Source organism: Phalacrocorax aristotelis, chromosome 2 (genome assembly GCF_949628215.1).
Source record: "Phalacrocorax aristotelis chromosome 2, bGulAri2.1, whole genome shotgun sequence".
NCBI classification, from domain to species: Eukaryota; Metazoa; Chordata; class Aves; order Suliformes; family Phalacrocoracidae; genus Phalacrocorax; species Phalacrocorax aristotelis.
In genome coordinates this window covers 140,708,236-140,734,506 of record NC_134277.1, presented here as the reverse complement: position 1 = coordinate 140,734,506, position 26,271 = coordinate 140,708,236, and the positions used below count along the sequence as shown (strand labels likewise).

The following is a 26,271-nucleotide window of genomic DNA, read 5'->3' as shown; positions in this document are numbered from 1 at the left end:
CTAAACCTCCCCTGGTGCAATTTGAAGCCATTTCCTCTTGTCTTGCTGTGATGCTCCATCACTTTGCCGGTCGACTAATAGAGACTTCATTTTCTGAACTGGTGAGCAGAGAACATTTTTAACTCGACTACCTGGGTCCACAAATGACAGCCTAAGTTTCATATTTGCTGGTGGCTTCATTTATACAAAATCTGTGATTTACTCAATGAAGAAAAAAATGTGCAAAAAGTACCTTCACCAAAAAATTAGAACTATTAATAGTAAGTAACAATTAAGGGATCAAATAAGTTTGTCTCCCAAATGAAATATAAGACAAGGTATTTAATTAGTGGGACATACTTTGTGGGATTTAAGTGAATGTTCAGCGTGCAGCTTAATTCAGCATTGTGGATTTTTTTAAGAATACCTATGATTTGGCTGCATTTTTAAACTGTGACAACATTTCGGTCAAAGCACAATGAGGATAGAAAGTATTTACAATCACCAAGTCTATCAAAGCGACAGCATGGACTTTTATGACATCCTGTGCAGAACTATGAGCCACTCCCTTGGTTCTCCTCAATCCTTAATCACCTGAACGTATCCAGCACAAAAGTTCTCTATTATTAGAAAGCACATTAGAAAAAAATTAACCAAACAACCATTTCTCTGCTTTTCTATGCCATGCTTCCCTGAAATGCTGTGGACCCAGAGGATTCACCTTAGGGAAGGACTTACACCCCAAGCTACTTTTCAAGTTCCTGGTGAGAGCTGATCTTGGATTTCTGCACTCCAGATCAGGGAAAGAAAAGAATGAGGTTTCTCAGCCATCTCACTCCAAAGGGGTTTCCTTGCCACTGTGTGAGAGTAGTGGAGAAGCACAGCTCTACTAAATAGCTTTTATCATTAAGAATATCACTAAGAATATTTAGCTGGATAGCAACTAGGAGTCTATGGCACTGTAAATTGTTACAGTTTTGCAAACCACTGTAAGATAAAATATGTAGAGGTTGCATTAGCTTTGTTAGATGCACATGCTCTCGTAAATTACCAGGCTTGAAAACTTGAGTTGCTACTTTCAAAGTCCAGCTTTTGAAGAAATGTCAATCTATTTTCCATTAATGCCATCACAGTTATTGGCAGGGTGGGAGGGTTTACCCATAATTTCCTCTCTACTGGGGTAAGCCACAGACCATGTGTAAACAATACCATCAGTATGTGCAAACTGGATATGAGGTGCACCATCTGTAGAAACAAATGACAATTAAAAAAGAAGTATTCAAATGACTGTGCATGCATAGAGGCAATACTGGAAAAATTGGCCCAAGATTTCTGTATCTCTTACGGAGGTAAATATGTCTGTTAGGTGCCGTACTCCCCTAAGAACTCTGAGGAAGTCAAACTTCTGAATGTAATGCAATTTCTCCTCTTTCATTATTAAGATTTAATACATTTTGATGTTGGAGAAGGCAACATATCTCATTACAGACTGGTTAGTACAGAATGTAAAAAAAAAGCTGCTAAGTATTGAAATAATGAGGCCATTTTCTTCCGTCTACATGTAAATTGTCTCATATTCCGATTTATTTCCCTATAAATTTATTGTTGCATATGCTAATACACAAAATTGAAACACGAAAAAAATAACTAAATGCATTGTAAAACATATGGAAACGTACAGATTATGTGATCTTTACTAAAAATCCATCTTAGTGATGAAAGCACCATTTAGCATCCACTCTGGAAATGCACTCTTTCATTTATTATTGAGACACTACTTTCCGTAGACAAAGAAAGTATCTTCCAAAAATAGGAGTGCCATATTTTCAAGGCATACTGTATATTTTATTTTTGTAACTAGTAAATGTCAGTGTCATACACAGTATTGATGGATTAATGTTTTCGTTCAACAGTGAAGATACCTTTCCTTGTTACATTATATATTTATGATACACAGAGCTGTCAAATTAATTATGTCAAAGCACCTAAAGTCAGACCTTGTGACACTTGAATCATACAATCAGGGCAAATAACCTTTAAAATGAAAGACATATGATGAGAATTAGAAACATTTAATTTGCATAAATATAATGTTAACAGTCTTTTCCTTATTACATATTGTATGCCTAATTTATAATTGTCACTATATTAATTTCTTAACATCAGTTTGCACTCTATTTTTTTTCCCTCATTGCTCGCTTTGTTTTGGAACATGTGAAACACAAATTGTGTAAGAAGCAAATGATCAGATCCCCATTTTAACAGACTCTGATTAGTACCTCTTAAATTTTGCAGAAAACTCTTCATGCACATAATGTACTATCTGACATCTAGAATTAATTCTTAAAAATAGCTAAAAATTCCTAAAGACATCAACATCTCTGAACACATTGGGCCGTCTCTTGAAAACAATCTTGTATTAATGTTTTCCTATGAAATGCAGAATACGCCAAAATGAGCAAAATTGAAGCACTGATTTTCGTAAGCTAGATGATTCATACATTTTGAGTTTAGGAAAGTAAAATCTGAGCATCTGAGTATATATATAGGAATCAAAGGGAATGGTGACGTTTTCAGAACTGCTTACTAAGAGTAGTAAACTCATTGGTTTCATTAGTTGAAACATGCTAGTAAATGAGACACTTCGTCAAGCCTCTGCTGAGGGATGGGAGTATCTCTCACACCTTTAGAAATCAATAAGAATGGAGAGACCTCCACACTGCAGGACTCTGCCCTTATTGCTAACACTGCACAAGCTTATGTATGCAAGCATGGTTAATAAAACTGCATTACTCTGAAAACTCACTAGGAATGTTCAGGTAAATAAGGCTGGAAGGTACTAAGATGAATGTTTGCCTCAAGAAGGCACAATAACTAAACCCCTTACTCTCTCTTACTGGCTGTAATTCACTTCCGTGTGGATAGCGAGACCAGGGCCTGCACTGTGGTAAGGAGACACAGACTTTATGCAGTCTCTTTGTGACACGGTGAGTTTGGCTCACCTCACCCTTCTGAATCAGCAGAATAAATATGGTTTATTCTATTCTATTCTATTTCATTATTTTTTAATAATAGGAGTTGGATAAGATGATGGCTGTAGGTCCCTTTCAGCTGAACTATGTTATTCTATTTCATTCTATTCTATTCTAGTCAAGCTAATTGGGAGGTTTTGGGTTAAGCTCCTATATATTTACTTAGAAATTCTTCCTGAGAGCTGGAGGGCAGACAGTGGACAGCCTATACAAAAAAGCATAGAGGAAAGGTTGAAATCGGTAGTACCCCAAAACCTAACGTAGGAGGTTTAGGGTGTTTCCTTAAATCTTCACCAAAGGATTGAGCAGTTGCTCCTCAGTTGACTCTGCAAGTGAAGCAAACACATCACCACCAGAGACATGTAGAGAGCAGCTCCGGCAAGGCACCAAGCAAATTCCAGCCCACCGGCAGAGCAACTGGTGATCTCCTGGCAGTCAGTCACTGGTGTATGAAATCTGAGGGCATGTCATCCTGGTCACCTGAAAGCAGGCAACGTGCAATCACCAGTTTTAGTAAATGTTAATAGCTGAGAGGGGGGGCGTGGGGTGGAGAAACAGAAACTGCATCAGTAGTGAAGTAATTTGCCCTCCTAGACCAGTGATAAAATAAAGTGACCCTCTCTCACCCACTAACCATGGTCTGTAAAGCAGTTCTGGTCTGACAGAGCTTAAAATCAGTACAGATATTTCAGAAGCAATTGAAAGGGCAGCTATCTTCATGGGTCACTTGAATGCTCTGTTCTGCTGAGAAACAACTATCCCAAGTGGTGCCACTTGCCAGCAAGGGAATCTAATTAATGACGTATATTTGGAGAAATAGAAAGAAATTTAGGCTAATTATATAAGGTATAATACATTACAGGAATATTACAAGTGTTCCAAAGCCCAGTGTTGGAAGGTTAGGAAATTTAGAGTTATGATTAGGTGTTTTAAGGGAAGAAATGTATTTCATCCCTGATTCTGCCCTGAGAGACAATCAAGCAGTAATCACAACATCAGAACATTTTGAATTTGAAGTCTTACACTGATGAAACACTTTTTAAAATGAGACTGAAGGTCTTTGAGCTAAAGGGAGATAAACAGAAATCTCAAAACAGCCATTTAGCTGTGGAAAAGTTATTCCTGTTGAAAGCAGTGGAAAGTGGAAGCCATTTTGATTAGCGCTACAAAATTGTTAATTTGATGCAGAGATGCAGAGGATTTCAAAAGGGCTGACACTACAAAGAATTTTAAAAGCATCCATGTTTTTCCATTTAAAAGGTCATTGAGAACAAAACTGTAAGTCTCCTGGTAGATGCTATCTTTGCTAAAGACCCTATTTTTAACAATTTCATTACAACTTATCTGTAAATTTTCAGAAAAACATTTAGCTGTCAAAGAATAAAAACTGAATGTAGTAGAAAAGATACCGTTTATTCATTTATTCGTTTATTCAGTTTACAGTTAAGTAGAGATCTCCATTCAGCTGTGACATACAATTGGTGCCTCTACAATTAAAGTACAATGTAAATAGTTTCTAAAGTGATAATAAATTACTAAAACTGTTTGAGGAAATTATTAATCAAACATTACAGCCTTAACTATACTGAATCCAAGGATGTAATGAGTCATCTGCAATCAACTATGACATCTGAAATGAATGCATTTGGGACAATGTGCAGAACTTACTTCTCCTGTGTATGACAAGCTTCTCATAGTTACTAATCAACACTTGGGGTAGCAGTTATTAAAGCAGTCTCAGCAGAACATGTACGGAACACTTCTGGGCATCTGTGGGACAAAGTGGGGGATAACTTCAAGAGTCACTTATAACTGGAAGGGTAAAAAAACCCCATGACTCTCTCCCATTGTCTTCTAGCGGTGTGGAATCACCCAGACCAGAAGAAAAGCCTATTGATGCCTTAACTCAAGTGTGCAGAGATGGAAAACTCACTTTGTGAGCCACCTCATCTACTGCAGGCAGCTGCCTTGGGCAGAGAGAGCAAGGAGAGTCTAGGCAAGCATACAACTGTAACTGCTGCTGAAAACAGGATGCTTAACGTTACATTTTGCCTATACATGCCAGCTGCACAAAGAGCTTTGTACTTCTCTCCTCTCTGTAGCGCTAAGACAACCATTACAGCTGTGGATATTAATTTACCTTTTAGATTCCATAGGTTTTTTAAAGTCTGTGAGGAAAAAGGCAAGACAAAAAAAAGTCATATATGTTGCCACATAATATGGTACAGATATGATAGCATAAACTAATATGATTGCTGGCAACCATAATTACAAGCCAAATAATTAACCCATTAATTCCTCCACCCCACTTGCGTGCTTGCACACAGTACCGCACACCAGAATTGGGGATGAAATGTGCCACACACCTTATGTGTCTCTCCGCTGTCATTTCTCAGCTGCCACAGCTGAAGGTTTCAACACCAGAAAATCACAGCTCAAACTGGAAATCCAGACTACTCTATACTGGAAACAAGAACAAGTTTCAGAAAAATATTACCAGCTTTTCCTCTTCGATCTGAGCTAAATAATACCTGTGGCTTTGAAAATGTAACAAGCCATAATAATAACTTGTGACAAGTACTAGAGGGGGGAGAAAATCCAGTGCACTTAGCCAACATACATTTGCCTTCTCTGAATATACGGTGCTCCCACTGACCTTGGCAGGCATTAAAAAGCATACAAAACCAAGTACAAGAAATGGAAGAATATGTCAGCTGTGCTATGATGCTGTTATTGCGAACGACTGATGGAACAGAAGAAAGGATAACTAAAGCCGTTAGAAAGAGAGTATGCACAGGTATATGGCTTCCTGCATGTACTGTATCGATTATAACACACTGGTTTTAAGAATTCATAATGTTTTATTATTTCATGCACAAAACTACAGATGGATATTACAACTAATGTTACAATAGAAGATATCTAAAAGAATATACCTTAGTGGTAAACACAGTCAGTACCTCATGGCTGTTTTCTAATAATTCGTATCTAAATGTATATAAAAATATTATATAAAACCACTATAGAAAAATTATATGAACATTCTCTGAGTGATGACAGCTGAAAGATTTTTTTCTGAATAGCAGATTTGTCATTACTGAATGCAGTCAATATATATGGTATATAAAAGATCATCTATGAGATCCCCTGGAGAAAAAAAACTAAGGAGAAACTGTGGCGTAGTTCATTCTGAATACGAGCAGATCAGACTAGCCATATTCAATAGGTTGACATCACACTTCACTCTGTTCACTGAACTTGCTGTAATTCTATATTGGGAGAAATAGAAAAAATGTATTATAATGTTTTCCTAGAATATCATGTAAAATTAGTAGATGAAGCAGTGCTAGTTTGGAAATGTTACAATTATAAAGACTAATAAATCAAAAAGTATCTATGACGAGGATGAACTGCATAAAGCAACAGATGAGTCTTTTACCAACTTATCAACATAAAAATTAAAATTGCATGACATTATCCTTGGAAAATGTAGACAAGAGCACCCTTGTATTTCCAAACAGCAGCAGAGATGAAAAGGATCCATGAAACCCTCTTGCCTTTATCTTTCTGCCAGTGAAAGTCTATTTTCTGCTATAGGGGAAAGTTGAAATATAAATCAGAACAAATCACTTTCCATAAATCTCCAACTCCTTCCTTCTTTTTCCTTTCCTTTCCTTTCCTTTCCTTTCCTTTCCTTTCCTTTCCTTTCCTTTCCTTTCCTTTCCTTTCCTTTCCTTTCCTTTCCTTTCCTTTCCTTTCCTTTCCTTTCCTTTCCTTTCCTTTCCTTTCCTTTCCTTTCCTTTCCTTTCCTTCCCTTCCCTTCCCTTCCCTTCCCTTCCCTTCCCTTCCCTTCCCTTCCTTTCCCTCCCCCTCCCCTTCCCTTCCCCTTCCCCTTCCCCTTCCCTTTCCGCCTTCATGTAAACACTCAAAATTCCTTCTGATGTTAGCATCTTAAAAAGGCACAGGAAGAGTACATAGACAGACTGTGTTAGTTACAGTGTAGTGCTGCTATTGCACTCACCCTGCCTTTTTAGTCCTGTTCATCTTATCTTCAGGTATTAAATGCAAGGAACACACAAAAAACCCAAATCACACACTTTGAATACTCTGAGGAGGCATCAGCAGCATATATACACTGTTCATAATTACATTTAAAATTTGAGGCTCAGTGGAAGCCTTTCAGACGACTCAACTAAGCCACTATTCAGAGCTTTGATTTCCTTAGCAGCTCCAGTAGAAACATGGGATCAGTTCCTAGAAAAGTGGGCTTCTGAGCTCTAACTCTCCCTTTTCGCTTTGGACATTTGTCCTGGTCTTTCTATGTCCCATTTCCACAAAATGGGAATGCTAGTACATAACTATCTTACAAGAATGTGAGGAAGGTTAATGAACATCTATAAAGAATACAGACATTTTATAACACAACAATCATCCTAGTTCACCTAATCAGACCCAGACAAAATATAAAATAGTCATCCCCGTTATTCTTGCCCTGCAGTTACCATTTCTTTTTTTTTCAGGGCCACAAAATTAAAAATATTGAAAGCTCTGAAGAAAACATGTTTTTCTGGTCAATCTGCTAGACCAACTCTGCCAATTCACCTTATCTGGATAAATCAATGGAAAGTGATTTCGTCTATAGGCAGCTCTATTTTAATTAGTAAAATACAAAGTGGAGAACAAAAATACCCAAACCACAGACCATGATGAGTTTAATGTCCTTCAGAGAAGGCTCTGAGCCAAGCTTCAGCCATGTTTGGAATCATGAATAAAACCATGGCAAAGCACAATACTTGTAATGCTTGCTCAGTTATGCTGGCATTGCAATGAACAAGGCTCACATGGTTTATGAGGAAAGCCCAGGTTTACAGCCTTTTAACAAGGAATGCAAGAAATATTGAGCAAATAAATACACGTTCAAGCCTCCTTTTCCCTTTAGCTCTCTCTTCCACCTCATGCAATTCCTCTCCCTTTTTTCTACCAGCAAACCAACACAGCACACTACAGTACAGGGTAGAGGGAAGCTTATTAGCGCAGAACAAACTTGCTACGGATCCAGAAGTGTTTTGGTCAGAACAGTGCGGTGCTCTGTGAAGTACCTTTAAGTGACCCAGGCTGAGCAATGGAGTGTAGTTGTTCAGTAACGCAGAACTGGGTGTGAGTTAATTTGCCTTGCTGAGAGGCCATGTTAGGTGTGTCTAGATGACATAATGCTTTACAGCAGAGAATGCACCCAGATTAATGTACCACAACACAGCGTCTCTGGATCTACCATAGAAGACTGAGAAGTTGTTGCTGACGGAGAGATGGGGACAGGAAGAGAGTGCTAGCAGGAAAAGCTTGATAACTGCAGTCCAGAGGCTGAAGACCAGTTGTAGAGAATAGATAGATAAAAGATCTCTACACAAAAGGTTCACTAGGTAGATAAGATTTCCCTGGACTTCAATAAATTGCTGTGAGTATCAAAGAAGCCCTCCAGCCTTCACCTACCGCTGCTTTAAGTCTCACCCTGTGAATCTGAATGGCATCGATTGCCGAAGAAATAGATTCAAAGAAGACAGGATTTTCAGATTCAAGATTTCCACCGTACTGCATTGCTTTTATCAAGGAAGCTGCAATAAAACAAACATATGAGCACTGATAAGGTAGCGAGGATATATAAACCGTCATGTTAAAAATTTTGCTGTAAGCTGATACTTGCCTTTGCAGTGTGCTAGCAACACATCGATGTGTCTGTTTTTACAGTCCATGTAAATCTATATGTGTGAAAACATGAAATTCAAAAAAACCTGTTTAAAATACCAACAGGAATTAAATATCCAAAAAGAACATATTCAATGCAGGCAGAGAGGATCAAGTTCTGCTGCTGAAGTGATACTGCCAGCAGCCACCAGAGTGAGCCCTTCCATAATGCAAACACCACAAGCCCACACTAATTTCCTCCCCCTTCTCAAAATACTGTGCAGCTCTTCTGGTGATAAAATTAATTAAATCTGAATTTGATCAACAATTTATCATTTTTTAAATTATATTTTTTAGATTTTTTTTCTCCAGTTTTCCTTTTTCAGCAGGTGTCCCCATCTCCTCTCCACATGCTTACCTACCATTCCACAAAGGCTTGAATCAGACTTAGGAAACTTTGAAACTTCCAGCAGTCTATCAGAAAAGCACCATAACCATTATGCTACATTTTGCAGTAAGTTGTTCTTTATTCTTTCTTTAGAAATGTTCAACTTCACAGAGACTAGACATTCAATAAGCCAGAAAATCATAAAAAAGGTGAAAATAACTCTAGAACCTGAGTAGGGCCTTTTCTGGCTGATGAGGAACATCAAAAGCAGTCCCTGATTCAGAAAATGCTTAAATAACCCATGTAAAGTGGAAAAACTGAGAGAGAAGAGATTCAATGAGAACCACATCAGAATACCCTATTTTTAAAAATAAACCAAAAACCTGACTCAGCCTAAAACTTCCTCCAACTCTAGCAGCAGTGATGGCATTTCGGGAAGGAGTGTAACAATGAGGACATGTTGAGTCTCCTTCTCCTCTGGGTAACTCAGTTTTGAAGCAGTCATTCATTCAGAGGCTGCACTCCCAACCTGTGCTTTTCACAGCTGATAATGGACTTACCTCTCACAGATCTGCCTAACACTTCTTTAATATAATTCGTACTTCTTGGGTCTCTAAGAACTTTTGGAAACGAGTTTCACAAATCTTTTTTTTTTAATTAATGCTTTATCTAATAGTTTTATTGAATACCCTACATTTTGAGGTGACACATAATAAAGAGTAACTCCCGCTCTCCTTATTTAACTTTTCCAGTTTTATTTTTAACTATACCCTCACATACACACAGTTTTATTTTAACATTTTTAAGGCAGCACTTACTTCCCTGCCTAATCACTGCAGCAAAATGAGAAAATGGTTAGGATAAGAAAAGGCCTGGGCTGAGAGCCAAGTTTAAATCTGGTCTTCTATCTTACTCAGAAAAATTATATGAACGAAACCTTGCATACCCATTTAAATCAGTACCCACTACACATCTATTAAATGCCAGACCCAATGGAAATATAAGAAATAGGTTTTGAACATAATTTTTCATCCACTATATAAAACTGCTCATTATGTGGTTACTGGTTTTAGTCTTCTGGGAGCTTCTTGGAGCTCCTGCAATGCCTGAGGAACCCAGCCTGCTAGGTATGTAACCCACAGAGGAAAACATGGAGATCATTAAGACCTTTGGCTTAGCAGAAAGCAGGACATACAGATAAAATCACAGAATTAAAAGCTGAAATTTTAAAGGGGTAAATCCACACATGACTCCAACTGACATAACTGACATGACAGGGTCAAATATGACCTAAACCAGCTGTAAATTAAAAAAAAAGAAGGTTCCGAAACTCATCTCCATTACGTACAGATACTTAAATATGCACTGAATATCACCCCAAATCTTTAGAATTATTTTTAATATCATTTTATATATAAACACAGTGCAGTTTAATACCAAATCTGTGTTCATCTTTTCCACAAATGACATGTTTATCCACTAATATAGCTGAGGTGACTAGTAGCTGGCCCAGTAACTTGCATGTGTAATTATATTTCTATGTAAAGTTTGTCTGATGTCATGAATACCTGAAGCAGCACCGAGACTCCAGTGTAGTCAAAGAAATTCAGTCCACTGCAGTCTAATACCAAAACACATCGCTCACCGTGACATAACTGCAATGACTCACCTACACAATTGATAAATGAAAAACTTTAATTAAAAGGGAGAATAGTCAAGAAATGTGTATAAGAATAATGGTAGTTCAACAAAATAAACCCAAACTGTCACAATAAAAATTTTACTATTTTGTACGGGGGTATCAGTCAAGTATATGGCACATTTTAGAAGCACAAATGAAGGACATTCAGAGCAATGGAATGAAGTGATGATGGGCAGAATATATTATTAGTAAGACGTTCTAGGCAGGAATAGTCCCACAAGAATTGGGGAATTGCTTCTTCAGATTTGAATTTCTAAATGAGTCCGGATAATATCTTGGCTTGTTTGGAAGAGTTTACATGAGCTACACAGAGAATATATCTCTCTTTTAAGTTCTGATACAACATTCATTTCTGTAGTACCTGAATGCCTGCCTATGGCTTAACTAGTATCTTCCTATAAGGAAGAAAAATAAAGTGGCGTGTTTAATTTTCCTAAGGTTTTACTGTGCTGTTTTTTGTTTGGTTAAATTTTAATATACTACCACTTATTGATGCTGGGGAGAAAAAGTTGTTGGTAAGATTCGCAAAGGTCTTTTGCTCATTCTTCAACCTCAGGCCATCTTGTGCTTAAACTAAGCACACTCCCAGACTCCTAAATGTGTCCTGAACTAGCACATAGATAAATTATTCTAGGCTGTCATAAAGGGAAAACTAGAAAATAATGCATGTCTTATTTACATTGCTCTGTGAACAAATGTTAGTTATGATAATGCACAAAAAAAAAAAAAAAAGGGAAAAAATCTGAATGTAAAGATGGGTTAAACTAAACCATTTTGACAGAGCAGAGGACAAGATTTTAAACTCTTGAGGGCACTTAGAATTTCCCCATGGTCTAGATTTATAAGAGTGCTAATTCCTTTCTGACAGAAGCCTGAGAGCCAGAGCCTTTTGGACTTGAACCTCCAGAGATTTACTGTCTTTGTGTTGGCCAACGTACATTAACAGATACATACCAAACAAAAATACAGAGTTTAAAAAGAAACCTCCTGCCTGACACTACTGTGATGGAAACCGAGAAAGGATTTATGCGATCTGCTAGGCTGCTCACTGTAATCTTTTCTATGCACCTCCTCTGCCTTTGAAACAAAAGAACTTGGTCTTTCTCCCTGTTACTTGTGCTACCTTCCCACCCAGCTGGCTTCCTGCACTGCAGCAGAGGCTGCTTGGCTTCTGAATGGAGGTTAGGTAAAGACCTCCTCCCTCTCTGAACGAGTGGCAAGGGCAAGACCAGCTGTTTGATTTGGTGCTGATACAGACCAATGGCAAATTGGTACTCCCCAGAGGAAGAAAGGAAAGATTTTGATAATGACCTACATTACTGTGCCTTCCAGGACACCTGCCTTAAGGATTAAGTTTTATGTCTTCCTGCTCCCCTCCTTCCTAAAAATTAAAGCCCCATGTTTTGTTTTCTTTCTTATAGGAATTTTTTTTTTCTCTGTGTTTTTTTTTTTTTTTATTTTTATTTTAAAGCTCCCATGAACAGTCACCATGGACTAGTTGGTACTAGGACCAACAGAGCATTTAAGTCCTCAAGGCAGGATGTAAGCAATCAGAAAAGAGGTCATGTGCTGTCTGTAACTTCTGTAACATGAGAAACCAGTTCATCCAAAAGAAGACCCAAGTATGTACTGCCAAAACCTTCCAAAAATCTCCTCATATATAAAGTGCTTTGTACTTTTTTAGTATTTTACAGTATAGCCCTGTATAGTCTTCGGTAGCCATTATCATTGCATTGCTATGTGTTACAGCAAAGCAGTCCGTCACCCCCAAGTAAACTAAACACTGTAGTATCATAAAAATGTCATGAATCTAGTTAATAAAAGTAAACGTTCAGACAGCATCCCCCAAATCAGATTCTCTACTGGGGCCTTAATGCTTTTAAGTGTTTTAAATAAACACAATATTTTAATTCTATCCACAATGAAGTCATCTGTATAAAGTATCTTCTGCAAAAGGTTGCTGCAGCTCTCCCATGGGAATGTATGTGTTCTGGTTTGATTTAAGTGTTATAAAATGTGGGAAGAGTGGAATTATCCAGCTTATGCTTTAATTGAAAACAAACCCTTAGGTTTTTTCCTTTATTCTCTCCTCTATTGAAATACAGCACAATATTGGTGGTCATAGCGTTACTGATAATTCAGTTGATGTTTTCTGAGATTTTCTCCTAAGTAGCTTTAAAGTTCATAAGGATTTAACATGGCTCTAATCTTATCCTATTTTTACTTTTGCATACTAATATCCAAGCCCCACTGTGAATGCAGAAAAACAAGACCAGAGCTTAGCGAAACAGCCTCTTAGGCCTTTGTCTGAAGACCAATCCAAGCACTAATGTGGCAAGTGGTTCCCCCCACTGCCTGCCTGTCTCACTGTGCACACAGTGGTTCATGAGAAATGAGCAGGGACTCCAGCAGAAAAGGTATATTCATGGGTTCCCTGCTTTTGAAGTCTTAAAAAGTCAGTCAAGAACAGAATGAAATAGGACCTGTTAGGCCAAGGTTAACAGAATTTAACACTGTTTAGCCCTCATGCTTCATTGAATGTTTGGTCTAACTGAAAATATTAGTCTCCAGACAACTGGAGTTCACATAGAAACAAATAGAAAAGCGTGGAGCCGTTTTGCACACTTATATCCATTTTGGGTTTAATATCATTTATAGATAATAAACTCACCATGACAAGTCCCATTGGGAAACGAACAGAGCAATGTGTTCTGCTCACACTGAAATAAAAACAACAAACTATTAACATACTAAGGAAAAGTAGTCCAATGCATAGTAACCAGAGAAAATCAGTGCAATGCATAAGAATTCTGGTTTTCAATATCAAAGTTAACTCCTTCTCTTCAAAAGCATATTGTGTGGAACAGCCTATTAGATATTCAGCACTTGCCAAGTATGTTTCTCAGTATTCTTCTGAAGTTATACTAAACTGATATCTTGTTTTTCTTTCTAGATGACTCAACTTCTGTCATGTTTGGATCCACTAGAAAGCACATTATGGACATGATGCTTTGGGGAAGCAGGGTTTGGTTAAAAAGTGGTCAAAAGACCACTTCTAGTCAGTGATTTTATAAGATTAATTTTTGATTCATTTTCTACTTGCTGCAATCTCATCTGCTATGCTAATATTTTAGTGAAAACATTTTCAACATGTAAATTTATTAAAGAACTACTTTTATCGTGAGAAATTTTTTTATAACCATTTAAAAATGAATATTAAGTTCTCAGTAGAAATATGTGTTAAAACCAGAAATACAGCAGAGAAAAAAATCCAAGGTGCATTTTTTTTTTCACAGAAAGACCATTATTCCACAAAAAAATTTACATACAGTATTTCAGGCAGGTGTACTGCCAAGTACCTTACAGAAGAGACAAAGGATAAAATCTTCCTCTTAAGTAAATGTATAAATTAACTTATTAAATTAACTTACTGACTTATTACACCTACTAAATTAACTCATAAATTAATTCCATGCAAATCCTAAGTAATTTCTCTCGGTTTGGGGGTTTGTTATCATACTAATCCAAATCAGTTAGCCGAGTACAACCAAGGAAAAAAAGCAGCACGATTTCTGAGCTGAATTTCTGTATGAGGAGAAGCCACCCATCAAAGTAGGTATGGGTAGCACAGCTCTTTGGCAAGAGACAGGAGAGGTGGCGGGCACACAATGCTGAATGTTGTCTTAACTTGCCTAAGAAAGAACTATGATTTTCTCAGCCCAGTTTGCCAAACTGGATGATATTGCCCACCGTAAGGATAATACAGGATTGGAATGTCTTCACTGTAATGATAGAAAAAGTAAAATTTTTTTCCCTTTTAGGGAGCATTGTAGGAAGTTGCAGTAGTTATGTGCAGATAAGCTTGGAAAATACTGTACTTATGGAGATATTCTCCAAAACCAAGTTCTATATAATTTTTGTACTGTTTATTCTTCCAGTACAACCAGTGCAGAAAATGAAAACTAAACACTACCTTTGAGAAAAACTTCAGTCAGTTTGTACCTTCTTCCTAATTCTCCTGGAATTACTTATAGTCAGAAATGAAGTGTCTGTCTCTCATGGACTCACCTCCAGCAAAAAAACCTCACATTTTGTTCAAGTAGATTTGTAGCACTCATTGTCTTTTTAAAATCACAACCTTACATTATCTGAGGTTATGTAAGTTCTGGCAGAAATTTTGAAGAGCTTTGAATCAGTGCTTTAATGTCTTTTACAGGATCATATATAGAAATAGTAGAGATATTCAAGTAATAGCAAGAAAGCAATCCATACTGAATCTGATTAAGATTAACTTTTTCTATCCTAAATTAATAACTTGAAATATTACCTTTTTAAATCTGTTTCAGTATCTGATTGCATTGTCTAAGAAATGCAAGGAAAGCAATCATGATCTTCAACACCATCACCATGATTACTGAAGCATATAGCACAGCTTACCTTGTTTACATCTTCACATGCCTGGCTGCTCGTGCTATCCTTCTGGATTATCTTTATCAGGTCAGCATGAAATTTCCTGGCATTCAGAAAGACTAATGGGTTGCAGACTGAAACAATCGTTACCTGTTTTAATGATTCCTGTGGAATAAAATAAAATACAAGAAGATTACCTTGTGTTTGGAGACTGAAAAACAAAGTAATTTCTTTAAAAATGCTGCAAATGCCTGTAAATCAATGTGGAAAGAGCTTTGGGTTGTGATAATGATTTAACAGATAACTGTCTTGATCAGTTTTCACACACGACTGAAGTAAAAAAGGAAATGTAAGTAACCTATAAGAAAAATTATCCTTAATTCAAGCAAAATCATATTCATTATGATACTTAAGGCTATTATCTGGCAAATAGTAGGAGCGCTGTTTCCATTGGTATGATCCCCAAACACAGGCAAGACAAGGCTTGCAGACAGGGAGTAGCTGTTATTAGTCAAACATATGTGTTGGAAAAAACACATGAGGCTTGGGGGCAAATGCTGCAGGTGCTTTGGGGAATGCTGAAAATCTTCATCTCAGTTATCTGAAGATGACTTTAGTGCAACAGGGATATTTCTCCATGGAAATACTTAGTAGATCCAGACCAAGCTTGAGCAACACTTTTTAAACTTTGCCAGCACGTATCTACAACGAACACAATAAATAATCTACACGAGAACCATCAGCCGCCACCAGTTCCTGCCTCTGCACTTCCTTGAATAAGTTTCATCCAGTTCATCAGGTACCTTCAATCAAATCGTGTGGCCCAAAATACAGACATTATGCACCAGAACAATTTCTGAATGACATCAGATAAAGGTCAGGAAACCCCCAGGTAGCAGTGGGGAACATTTCCCACAAAACAAGCACTTTTTCTCTCATTCTCAAAGTGGACTTAAAACAACTTCGAAAGCCAGTAAGAAAAATTAATATTTATGTATAAATATGCTGATTTGATAGGTGGGTAGAGTTAAGCTAATTCTACCACGCTGTCCACTTTCCACAGGTTAAGAACCATATCTCTCTTTTCCTTGGGCAAACTATGTTTGAGACTGCTTTCAGCTGCTTTGGATTCTAATTCTTCTATTTCAGACTTGAAGAAAAATCTGTCAGCTGTTAGGATCTTCTACTTTTTCCAGTTGTGCTGTTTGATCTAGTAAAAGATATTACATCTACTTATGAAGTTCTTTTTGTATATTTCAGTAAACAAATGTATTAAGTTTTTATGCATCTAGTGCTGTAAACAGGAATAAGCAGGATCATGTGTGGCCTGTAAACGTTACCAGTATTTTCAATGGCATTTTCGACCTGACAGGCATTCATGCAACTACAGGTTCTTAAATAGCCACAATTACACTGCTAGAAGCACATTGCCAAAAAAGTGATAGGATTAATTTGCCTTTCAGATATGTCTTTTATGGAAGCTGGGGATATCTAGGTTACATGTGGAAGTTCAGAGCATTCTCCTTCCAGGTGAGACAAAGAAAGGATCCTCGAGTTCACAACCTGAACATTGCACAGCAATGATTCCCACTAGTTATTTTCACATGCAGAACATGGTATCACTGAGTGTCAGCTTCAACGGTCTCATAAAAAACTTTACCCACTCCGGAAGAAAGAAAACAGAGTGAGATTTTAATGGGCAAACACTGCAGCTGACACCACCTCAGCAGGACAGCAGCAGACTGTGTGAGGGCCCATCAACAGATCTGACTCCAAGAAGTTCTCCAAAAGGATTTCAGTCCACAAAAGTGCTATATGCAATAAAGTATCCTATCACTAAGTGCAATGAGGGATCTGGACACAGCAGGTATCTATTTACTACTGAAATAAGATATCTGATTTATGTGAGTATCAGGTCTCAAAAGTTAACTACTTGTGACAATGGGTAACAGGAAGTAAAAACCAAGGAGTCGCAAGAGAATATAGGTTCAAAAAGCCTCTATTCTTCCTAACAAAAGTCAGAGACATATAACAAGGTCACACTCAAACACAAGTAAGTGGAGCTGACACACAGACAGTTTTTAAGTAGTTCAAAAAAGCATGGGATTGCATTGGAGATACACAGTTTTCCCAAAAGACCTTCAAGCAAAACAGGAATGAAAATCTTCACCACAAACCACACAAACTACCTCCTTATTGTAGACTGCTATTCAGACCTCTGGGAATCAGACAATCTCTCGGACACCACCAAGTGACCAAAACTGCGGCAATGAACCCCAGACTATGTATAGGGACTTTGCGCAATTCACCTATGAATATGATTGTGGTAAATATCATCTCACCAACATACCTCGGTCAGTCAAGTGGCAAAGCCTAACTGGCAATTAAAATGGCTAAGATTATATGAAAGAAAATTCTAAAATAAGGGTGAAACAGAGGACAATATATGCTTGAATGGAGAAATACTCCAACATCCCACAAATTCTGTTAGAAAAGGTGCTATACACAGCTTGGTGTGGAGACAAGTGGGCACTCCAGTGCCATACCAGTAGAAGCAAAGTGAAAGATGACAACTAAAAAAAGGAATACTGATGCGCAAAGATCAAAGCCTGTGATGATCAACAGCTAACAAGTTCCTAAAAATACAAGGTGGAAAATCTGAAAGGCTCAAATCATAAGGCCAAATGAAGCAGATGGCAGATTTAGGTACAATCTTTTTTCCAGGATGGGCAAGGACAACTGTGCCACATGTGGCTCAGCTAATCCTGGCTCTGGTTTGGTTCTAGCTCCTTTCTCAATAAGAACCACTCTGAGAAAAATGGATTTCCTCTTTGTCGTGTCCTTGCCAAGAAAGAAAGAAAATTATCTCAGGTGGCCTATCCCCGCTATGACTTAGAAGGGTAATGGCAATTGCCCCGTGCACTCTGCACAACACTGTCTACGCTTGGATAAAATTCATTTCAGGGAACGCCTGTGATGCAGTGTGTTTCACATAAACTTCTAAATACCCTCTTGCTTTTTTCCACATTAAAGTGTCTTTTCTCCTATTGATGAAATAACCTCTATAAATCCAAAGACTTTAATGGCAGGGTAGATCATTAAGCTTACATATTTTCATGTTTAAAAGTCCTGTTGTCTATGTCTAAGCTGTTATTTACCAGGGGAACTTGGATCATTCTAACGTTCATACATTAAAAATTACCCTAAATGCCTGGTGCAACCCAGTGATTCTAAATTCAATTAAAGGCATTTTTCTAAATCTTAAAAATATTTTCCTTCTAGTTTTGTGTAATAAGCTCTTGAGCAATTTGCTTTCTTAACGAAATGTTATTTTCCCCACTGTCTGCAGGCACTAGTTTGTTATTACTTGGTTACTGGCATTAATCTTAATGATTAAGAAAAGAAAATCAAGGAAGCAGTTAAAAAAAAGACACATAGGGATTTGTACAAATTCTTTTATGAACTGATATGAAAAAAAGGAAGTAAATCAAATTTTGGTTACCCATCTCTGACAAAGTTACTCCAACACTTTTCCTCGAGAATGAAAAGTGATATAATAGTTGACAGCTGGGCCAGCCTCAACAACCATGTTTTTAATTCACATTTCAGAGTCCTCCCCATTCTCATGTACCTTTCACATTCCAGCATTGTTCAGCATGCCAAAACAGTAAACCCCCCTCAGCCAAGTTCAGATTTTAAGCCCAAGATAGTTCTAATAGAAAACATTTGCCAGAAAAAATAAATTCTTTAGAGGAGAGCTTCTTAATGGTGAGGTAATAACTGTTGAGCATATTGCTTACTGGTACATAAGACCCTTCGTAAGCATTAGGAGAGCAAAGAGGACATAGTAGAAACTGCCATGATGGAGAAGGCAGGATGGCCTAGTGACGGGACTCTGTGCTGAAAGGACACATGGTTCTACTTCTCTCTTGGCTGCTGACCTACCATTTCATCTTGGAGGAGGGAGTTCATCTCCCTGGGTCATTACCCTTCTTTTCCTACCATGGGCCTGACCACAAGCAACTTTGATGATAATTGCAATGAAAATAACCGAAAGAATTTAAAATCTCTGACTAGTAGATTTAAGTTTGTAAGAAGCCAAATTTTTAAAGAACAGTATTTCAGGGACATTCTTCCATCTATTTTTCACATGAGGGTACCCTTGTTTGAGTACAAGGTGGTGATATGTGTGAAGTAGTCTCTGACAACTTCATGATGATGTCCCTCCTTCCCCAGCCACACATGGTTCATGTGTCCTCTGACACAGTCCGATCACAAGGGGCTGGTGGCAGAAATGAGGTCAGAGAAGAGACTGTGTATGAAAAGGACTTTCATAAAATGAGGAAATTTGATAAGAATATAGGGACAGCTATTGTCTGCTCAGATGGACTTTGCTCTTGCTGCCAAGAGATTTCCTCAGACTTAGGAATTAGGAAAATTTTACAAAGAGCAATTCCTATCCTAAAAGTAACAAATAAACTAAAATAGACTAAGATCTAAGATCTAAAATAGACTAGATCTAAGTAATCTAGCCTAACTTCACTTCGCAGACCAGCAGCAGAGTGAGGGAAATATTCCAATTTCTGATACCCAGACTAGTTCTGTATTTACTTCATCATACTAGCTTTAGATTTCAAGTGGTCATTTCCTAAAAATGTTCCCTTGACTCACTGATTACCATCTGGTAATGAACTAGAGAAAATAAACAAATCAGAATTAGTGGAACACACACACACACAAACATAATTTAACTTACACAATTATCTTCTGTTTTGTATTTATATTCCACTTCTTTCACATTTTTCAAGTTCAGTGTCTTTGCTCTGTAATCAATACACAGAGAAATTCTGTAAGGCAAATCACTAGTAGTCTTGAACAGAAACAGGAAGAGACACACCCCAAAACTACAGCATAGAAGTTTAGAGTCACAGTGATGCAATCCATATGTATTTTTGTGCATATACAGCTTATTTTTCATGCTACTTAGTTAAAGGGTAAAAAGCACATTTTAAAATTATAATAGATCACTTTGAAAATACAAATAATGGAAATTTCTGTAAATACAACCTTAATTTTAAGTTTCATTACTGTTTCACAGCTGGCCAGAGAGCTATTTTCAAGTCAAGGTAGGTAATATACAATCTACAGCTTCAAATGTACAGAGGTTTAATTAATATTTTTTACCTGCAAAATCATATTGTAAGGGAAGGAGAAAAAAGATATCAAACAGCTATGGGACGTGAAAACTAAGGATGGTTTATTTGTCATTAAAATCGACACATCTGTGTATGATGAAGCAGAACATTCCACCCTAGCTGTCAAAGTGGGGGGCTTAACTGGAAAAGCCAGTATCCCGACGCTCTCTCACAGCCAGTAGAAAGTTGCCTTGAAAAGGCAGCTCAGTGGGCGAAGCTCATTCTGCTTCAATACATCATTTGCAGGAACACATTTAACTGCAGAACAAGATGGCTATGAAACTAGCTATCATCTGAGCTCTGTGCCTAAAGCTAGGCAATGAAAATAACTCCAGAATACAAACATTTAATAGATGCATCAATGTGCAAGGAGTATTTGGAGGTGCTGGGGTTGGATAAATGAGGCTTGCAAAAGTCAGCTGTTCTCTCCTGTTTGCATAAATCAAGCTGTAGCTGCTGCTGGTTTTAATACGTTCTGGTACATATGTATCATGACGTGATCGTGTCCAGTACTCTGGCACCTGAACAGAAACTTCACAATAAATTGTCTATGGCATTTTTCTTGCTTCACTTTTGCTGACACTTTTGCCCGTGACTGGATGGCTTACCGCATGTTCTCTTGCTAACCTCGCCTGTGCAGTACGGCTTTTAGGGCTGTTATCTTGTTCCGTGCCTTTCGATTGCATGGACAATCATGTGCACCCTGACTGAAGACCCCAGAAAGCACTGGGAAGAGTCTTATTTACTTTAATTATTGCAGGTTCAGACTGAGGTCTCTGGTAGATCAGACAACAGAAGATCATGCTATTTTGCGTCAGATGTCTCTCCCTTTCTGCTGTGGCAGAACCTCAGACATCCAGGCACGGGGTTTAAACAACATGAAAACTTACCTTTTCATTTTCTAGCAGAATTTATGAAAATTTTAGTTTGTTGAGTAGCAGAAGGTTACCAAACAGCTACTGGTTGATTCGAGCAGAAACCATCTTCCATAATCTGTAATTGCCTTGCAATTTTGAACTATTTTCACACTGGTTCTACAACCAATTCTATGAGAACAGTGCTACGCCCAGATGGTTAACCCCATTAACTCTAACAAGCATTAAATCAAGCTGTCAATGATGTACTTAATTTCAGTGGGATTCGATGTTCATGCAAACAACTGCCTGCAAGCACTAAGTCACTTGCGGGGCTGGTGAGCTATGGATTAATTTGAACCTCGACTGATATTTTCCTTTACTCATGATCCAAAGTAACTACTATAAGATACGGAAAAGAATATAAAAATTTGTATTAGCTCTAGTTTCTTTGTCCTGGCTTTTCTAATTCATACATAGAATTTATAATGTACTTTTTCATTATATGTCAGAATACAACATAGTATCTGGTTTATAAAGGGCACTTAGTTACTAAGGCTACTAAGGTTATTAAGAAATACTGTCTCTTTAAGGAGTAAATAAATATCTAATGGAAAAAATTATAATTTTTATATTTCTGTTGATCCTATGCTACCTTCACCTAATGAGTCATAGAGATGTGTAATACTAAGAGAAATCACAAAATAATGCCAGTAAATCACAAGTAAATACACAGGTGTAACTTTTGCTTTTGAATTATCTTATCTAGTAATTTTCTGCAACTAAAGAAATGAAGTTTCCTTGTTATATTTTGTGAACTGCATATCTGTCCCGACAGTGAAGCAATGTGCCACAAAGAAGACATAACGATGTGCAACTAGAACATTTCAATAAATTTATTTCTCACCTGGGAAAGCGGAAAATCACAACTACTATAGTGCAGACAATGCCATACAACAGTCCCACGTTAGCAGCAAAGCATATTGTAAACACGTAGGTACTAACCCATATGCTCTTTAGGGAGGGAAACAGAAAAAGGTTATTAATTTCATTTTTTGTAACAATGTGCATTTTATGAATTAGAAATAATTTTAAAATGAAGATAGCTTCACAGAGGTGAACATTTGGACTTCTGAACTGGCAAGTATTGAAGACAGAATTAGCAATTAAAATAATGTCTCCCCATGGGAGAACACATATGACATGGCACTATTCATCCCAGCACTCATAGAGGTTCCTTTCAGAGTTACTTCAAATAGCATATGTAGCTGCACTAACAGCATAGTTCAGAATGAACTCAGTTGTTTTGCAAAACCTATATTTCATTTTTCACATTACAAGTTTTTGTCACCTTCTTCACTGTACATATTTAAAATCCTCTTTTGCTTTTACACAGTGAGGTACGCTAATGGTCAGGTACAGAGAGCTCTTCTCCCACTAATTGTGTAAGTGGGAATACTAATATGCAAGGAGGCTAATTAAAAGTGGCATTTATGAGAGTACAGCTGACTAAACTAACTCTATAACAAATAAAAATTATTGGGGAATTAATTTCTTCACGTGGAATTGGTGAGACTTCAGATCACCTCCCCATCTTTCAATATTTGATTAATAAAGCTCTGGATTCATTTTAAATACAATTTAAAAAAAAATACAAAGAAGCATACCTGAAACAAAAGTCACTTTGGAAAGGAATTTAAAATATTAAAAACCAAAAAGATTTTAACATTTCAATTTTTTTTCTTAATTGTTTTCTCAATAGAAACGCTCGTATTCCCATACCACAATGATGTGTATGGCAGAGAGTTATCCAGATTTTACAATTCAAAGGAAAAAAGTACAAATTACATGATTTCTTATACCAACCTAATGTCAGCAGATATTTTTTTCCTTGAGGGAGCCTTAAGCAAAGAAATGTCACCTAATCTTTATATAAAAAGTCTTAAAGAAGAACAGAGAGTTTTCTCACTCCTCTGGATATACTGATCTCCACAGGTGCCCATTTCAACAGTTACAATGCTTCTTGTTCATGTTTGCAGAGGGAAAGATCACATTACAATGGCACAATCAGTGTTAAAATTGTCCCTTCTGATGCTTTCACATAGCTCAGGAAAGCCAGAGACAACAGAATACTTTCAGCCTAACCACTGGAATTTTGCTCGAGCAGATTTCAGAACTGTTATTTTATGAACTAAAAAATGTAAGTCATAACGTACTAATCCGTGCTTCACAGAGGATGGAGTGTTACATGACTCTACTGAGAAACCTTTTCCTCCCTCATCTTCAAAATTTTAAACTACTGCAAAAGGTTTTGGAGTCTTTTCAATGGCACAGCTGCTGAGCAAAAAGGTAGTTCATTCTTTGAAACAGTGCTCGACCTCCATTATATTTTATGACATCTTATACAAATTTGTCATGTATATATTTGCAAAAAGTACCTTTACAAGCAACAAAGTTCTGATTTTGAGTTCTGATTAATTAGGATGAAAGTACTTCTAAGATTTAAAAATCCAATATATATTTATGAAGGAGCTTGCTGGACATGAAAGGACTAACAGAAGTACTACAAACCTGAAATTCAGGCAGGATCAAGATATAGCCCATCCTGATAAGGCTGAGCCCTTAACAATACCTGAGGTCAAGCTATCTGCTTCAGCTGGAGACCTAAGCCTAACTAAATCGCTGCTATAAGACCTTCTGTCTCACAAGAAAAGAGAAAGCATGAAAACCCAGTACAAAGTCTACATAGGAAAAATCAAAGCCAAAAATGTTTAAGTACTGCTGAGTACTAAGCAACCTAGTAACCCACATCTTAACCATAACCAGAGGCTGCCATTGCTGTAAAGGACAAGCCAAAACAATCATATTCTCATCATCAACCACCCTTTCAGTGCTTCGTATTGGCCTGGAGTCAGTACTTTTTTAGGTAGGGTAGCATCACACTTGTATAAAGAAGTTATGTTGATCTTATAGGCATTTTTTTAATTCATGGGTTGTCACAAGGTTCAACAACGAAGTTGTAAAAATATCAGGTTTTTATGGCAACTTACTTCAAGGTGGTTATTGTATATTCCAGAACAGATAGAATCTAATAATTCTTCAAATATTAGCAATAATGTATTATAGGCACATTATCCTCAAAGTCAAAACAAAATCCAACTTCAAAATATGCTTGTACTGTATTAATTTTTAAAAATTCTAAAGAAGGAGAAAAGAAACAAGTGGGTGATATGAATGTATCTTGAATTCTGCATATATCAGAAAGTATAGGAAGTATTGAGAGGTACTATGACTGTAAAATAGCAGCTGCCTCCAGAACTCTGTGGACAGTGTGTTTCTATGTAGACGTTTTCATTTCATGAGGTCTGCTCATCCACCGTTTAGGGGAGTGTGAAATGGGAACTTGGTAGGAAAAAAAGCATATAAATAGGTGAAGTGGGAGAATACCCTCTAGGTCAATGGCTAAACAACACAATACTAAGATACTGTGATACTAAATGTTTCTGTACTACTTTGAATCCACCTTATAAATGTCCCTTTTTGTTGCAAACTGAGGAGATGATCGGCTACTGCCTGGGTGGTTCATTTCGTTTGGCATTAACTATCTACTACACAAATGTCTACAGCTGGGTGAGCTGTCTAGGTTCCCACCATAATCAATAGAGACCTGGTTATCAGAGTGAGGGGAATTTAGTATACAGTTCACCTGACTCCTACCCGATTATGCTGCTGCCTACTTCAGGAAGAGATGAATCATGCCCTAACATGACTCGATTGACCAGTTCTGTACTGTCTATAATGCAAGGCTGTCATGACTTGCTCAGATACAGAGGCCCTTGCTGCAGTCACCAGCATGTAGCCAGAAGAAGAAGAATCCTATTTAAATCCTGTTAATTCAAGGGGTGCCTTGGCAGAGAAGATGCTGGAGTCCAGGAGGAGGCTCTGGCTCTGGGGAAGCTGCATAGCCTGCTCATGCTCCCTCATCCTTCTGTAGACAAATGACTAAAGCGTGCATATGTCCTCAGGGCACCCTTCATCAAAACTTATGATTTAAGTGCTGAAGTGAAGACTACTACAGCCATAAAACAGGACCTGCTTAATAGGAAAGTGGTATGGTAGTTCTTTAATATAATTTTTTCACAAGCATTCCATACACAATGGTTGAGAAGGTATTTGTTTGCACAGACTGCCCTGAAGACAGATGGACTGATATTATTTTTTAAAAATAATTTATATAGCAATCACACTTTCAGTGGATTAAACATCTGTAAATTCTTTCCCACCCCACTGAGACTAACTACAGCAAAACAAATATAACTCAGAATAGCATATTCACTAATGAAGGAAGGACAGAAAATCTCCCTAGGATGTCATAAGCTAGAAGCATTCATGTATAATTATTATCATAGAAGAGATGGATTCATACTCTTGGGAAAATTGTTTCTATAGCAAAGCTCTCCATAATCCCTCATGAATCAGGGCCCCTATGTAATGGATACCTGAACAAATCTAAATGTTCATCTCTCTCCTGAGGATATGTTAAAAAGTTCTAAAAATGCATGCAATTGCACCAGTGAGCTCCAAAATTTCAAAACTGGACCCTCTGTTCCAGTCTATTTTGACAAAACAGATTGACAGGGTGGTGGCTCCATGTCTTAGAAACTCACACTGGCAAGATCTTGGAGGACACTAGTCAAAAGTGAGAACTTCCTAGTTGGATCGATTTTAATTTCTGAATTAGTAGTATTCTTTACATCCTTATATATTAATATATGTGAATGCAGAATTCATACACCCATAACTACCTCTGCCATCATGGCACCATGTAGGGAATGTGTAATTTTTACCATAAATAGTTGTCATTCTTTCTGCTGTACAAGTCAGGCATACAACTTAGCTGTGCCTCAGCTGTGGCCATTTCCTGGCAAGGTCAATTTTACATTTTTTAACATTTTTTTCTTTTTAAATGCCATAAAATTTATCTGTTGAATATCCCAAATCCCTCTTATATAATCAACTTGTGAAATAA

At 37.3% G+C, this 26,271-nt stretch overlaps 1 protein-coding gene across 1 annotated transcript in view; it reads right to left on the bottom strand.

Annotated features, from left to right (window-relative positions):
* Positions 1-8,279: 8,279 nt before the first annotated feature.
* The window catches only part of SLC26A7 (solute carrier family 26 member 7), a 67,203-nt gene continuing 49,211 nt past the window's right edge, over positions 8,280-26,271 (bottom strand). The window contains 9 exon segments of the mRNA XM_075085806.1: positions 8,280-8,393; positions 8,396-8,474; positions 8,476-8,623; positions 8,713-8,767; positions 10,650-10,750; positions 13,455-13,503; positions 15,221-15,358; positions 19,950-20,016; positions 22,150-22,256. Coding sequence (XP_074941907.1) covers positions 8,280-8,393; positions 8,396-8,474; positions 8,476-8,623; positions 8,713-8,767; positions 10,650-10,750; positions 13,455-13,503; positions 15,221-15,358; positions 19,950-20,016; positions 22,150-22,256 — 858 coding nt within the window.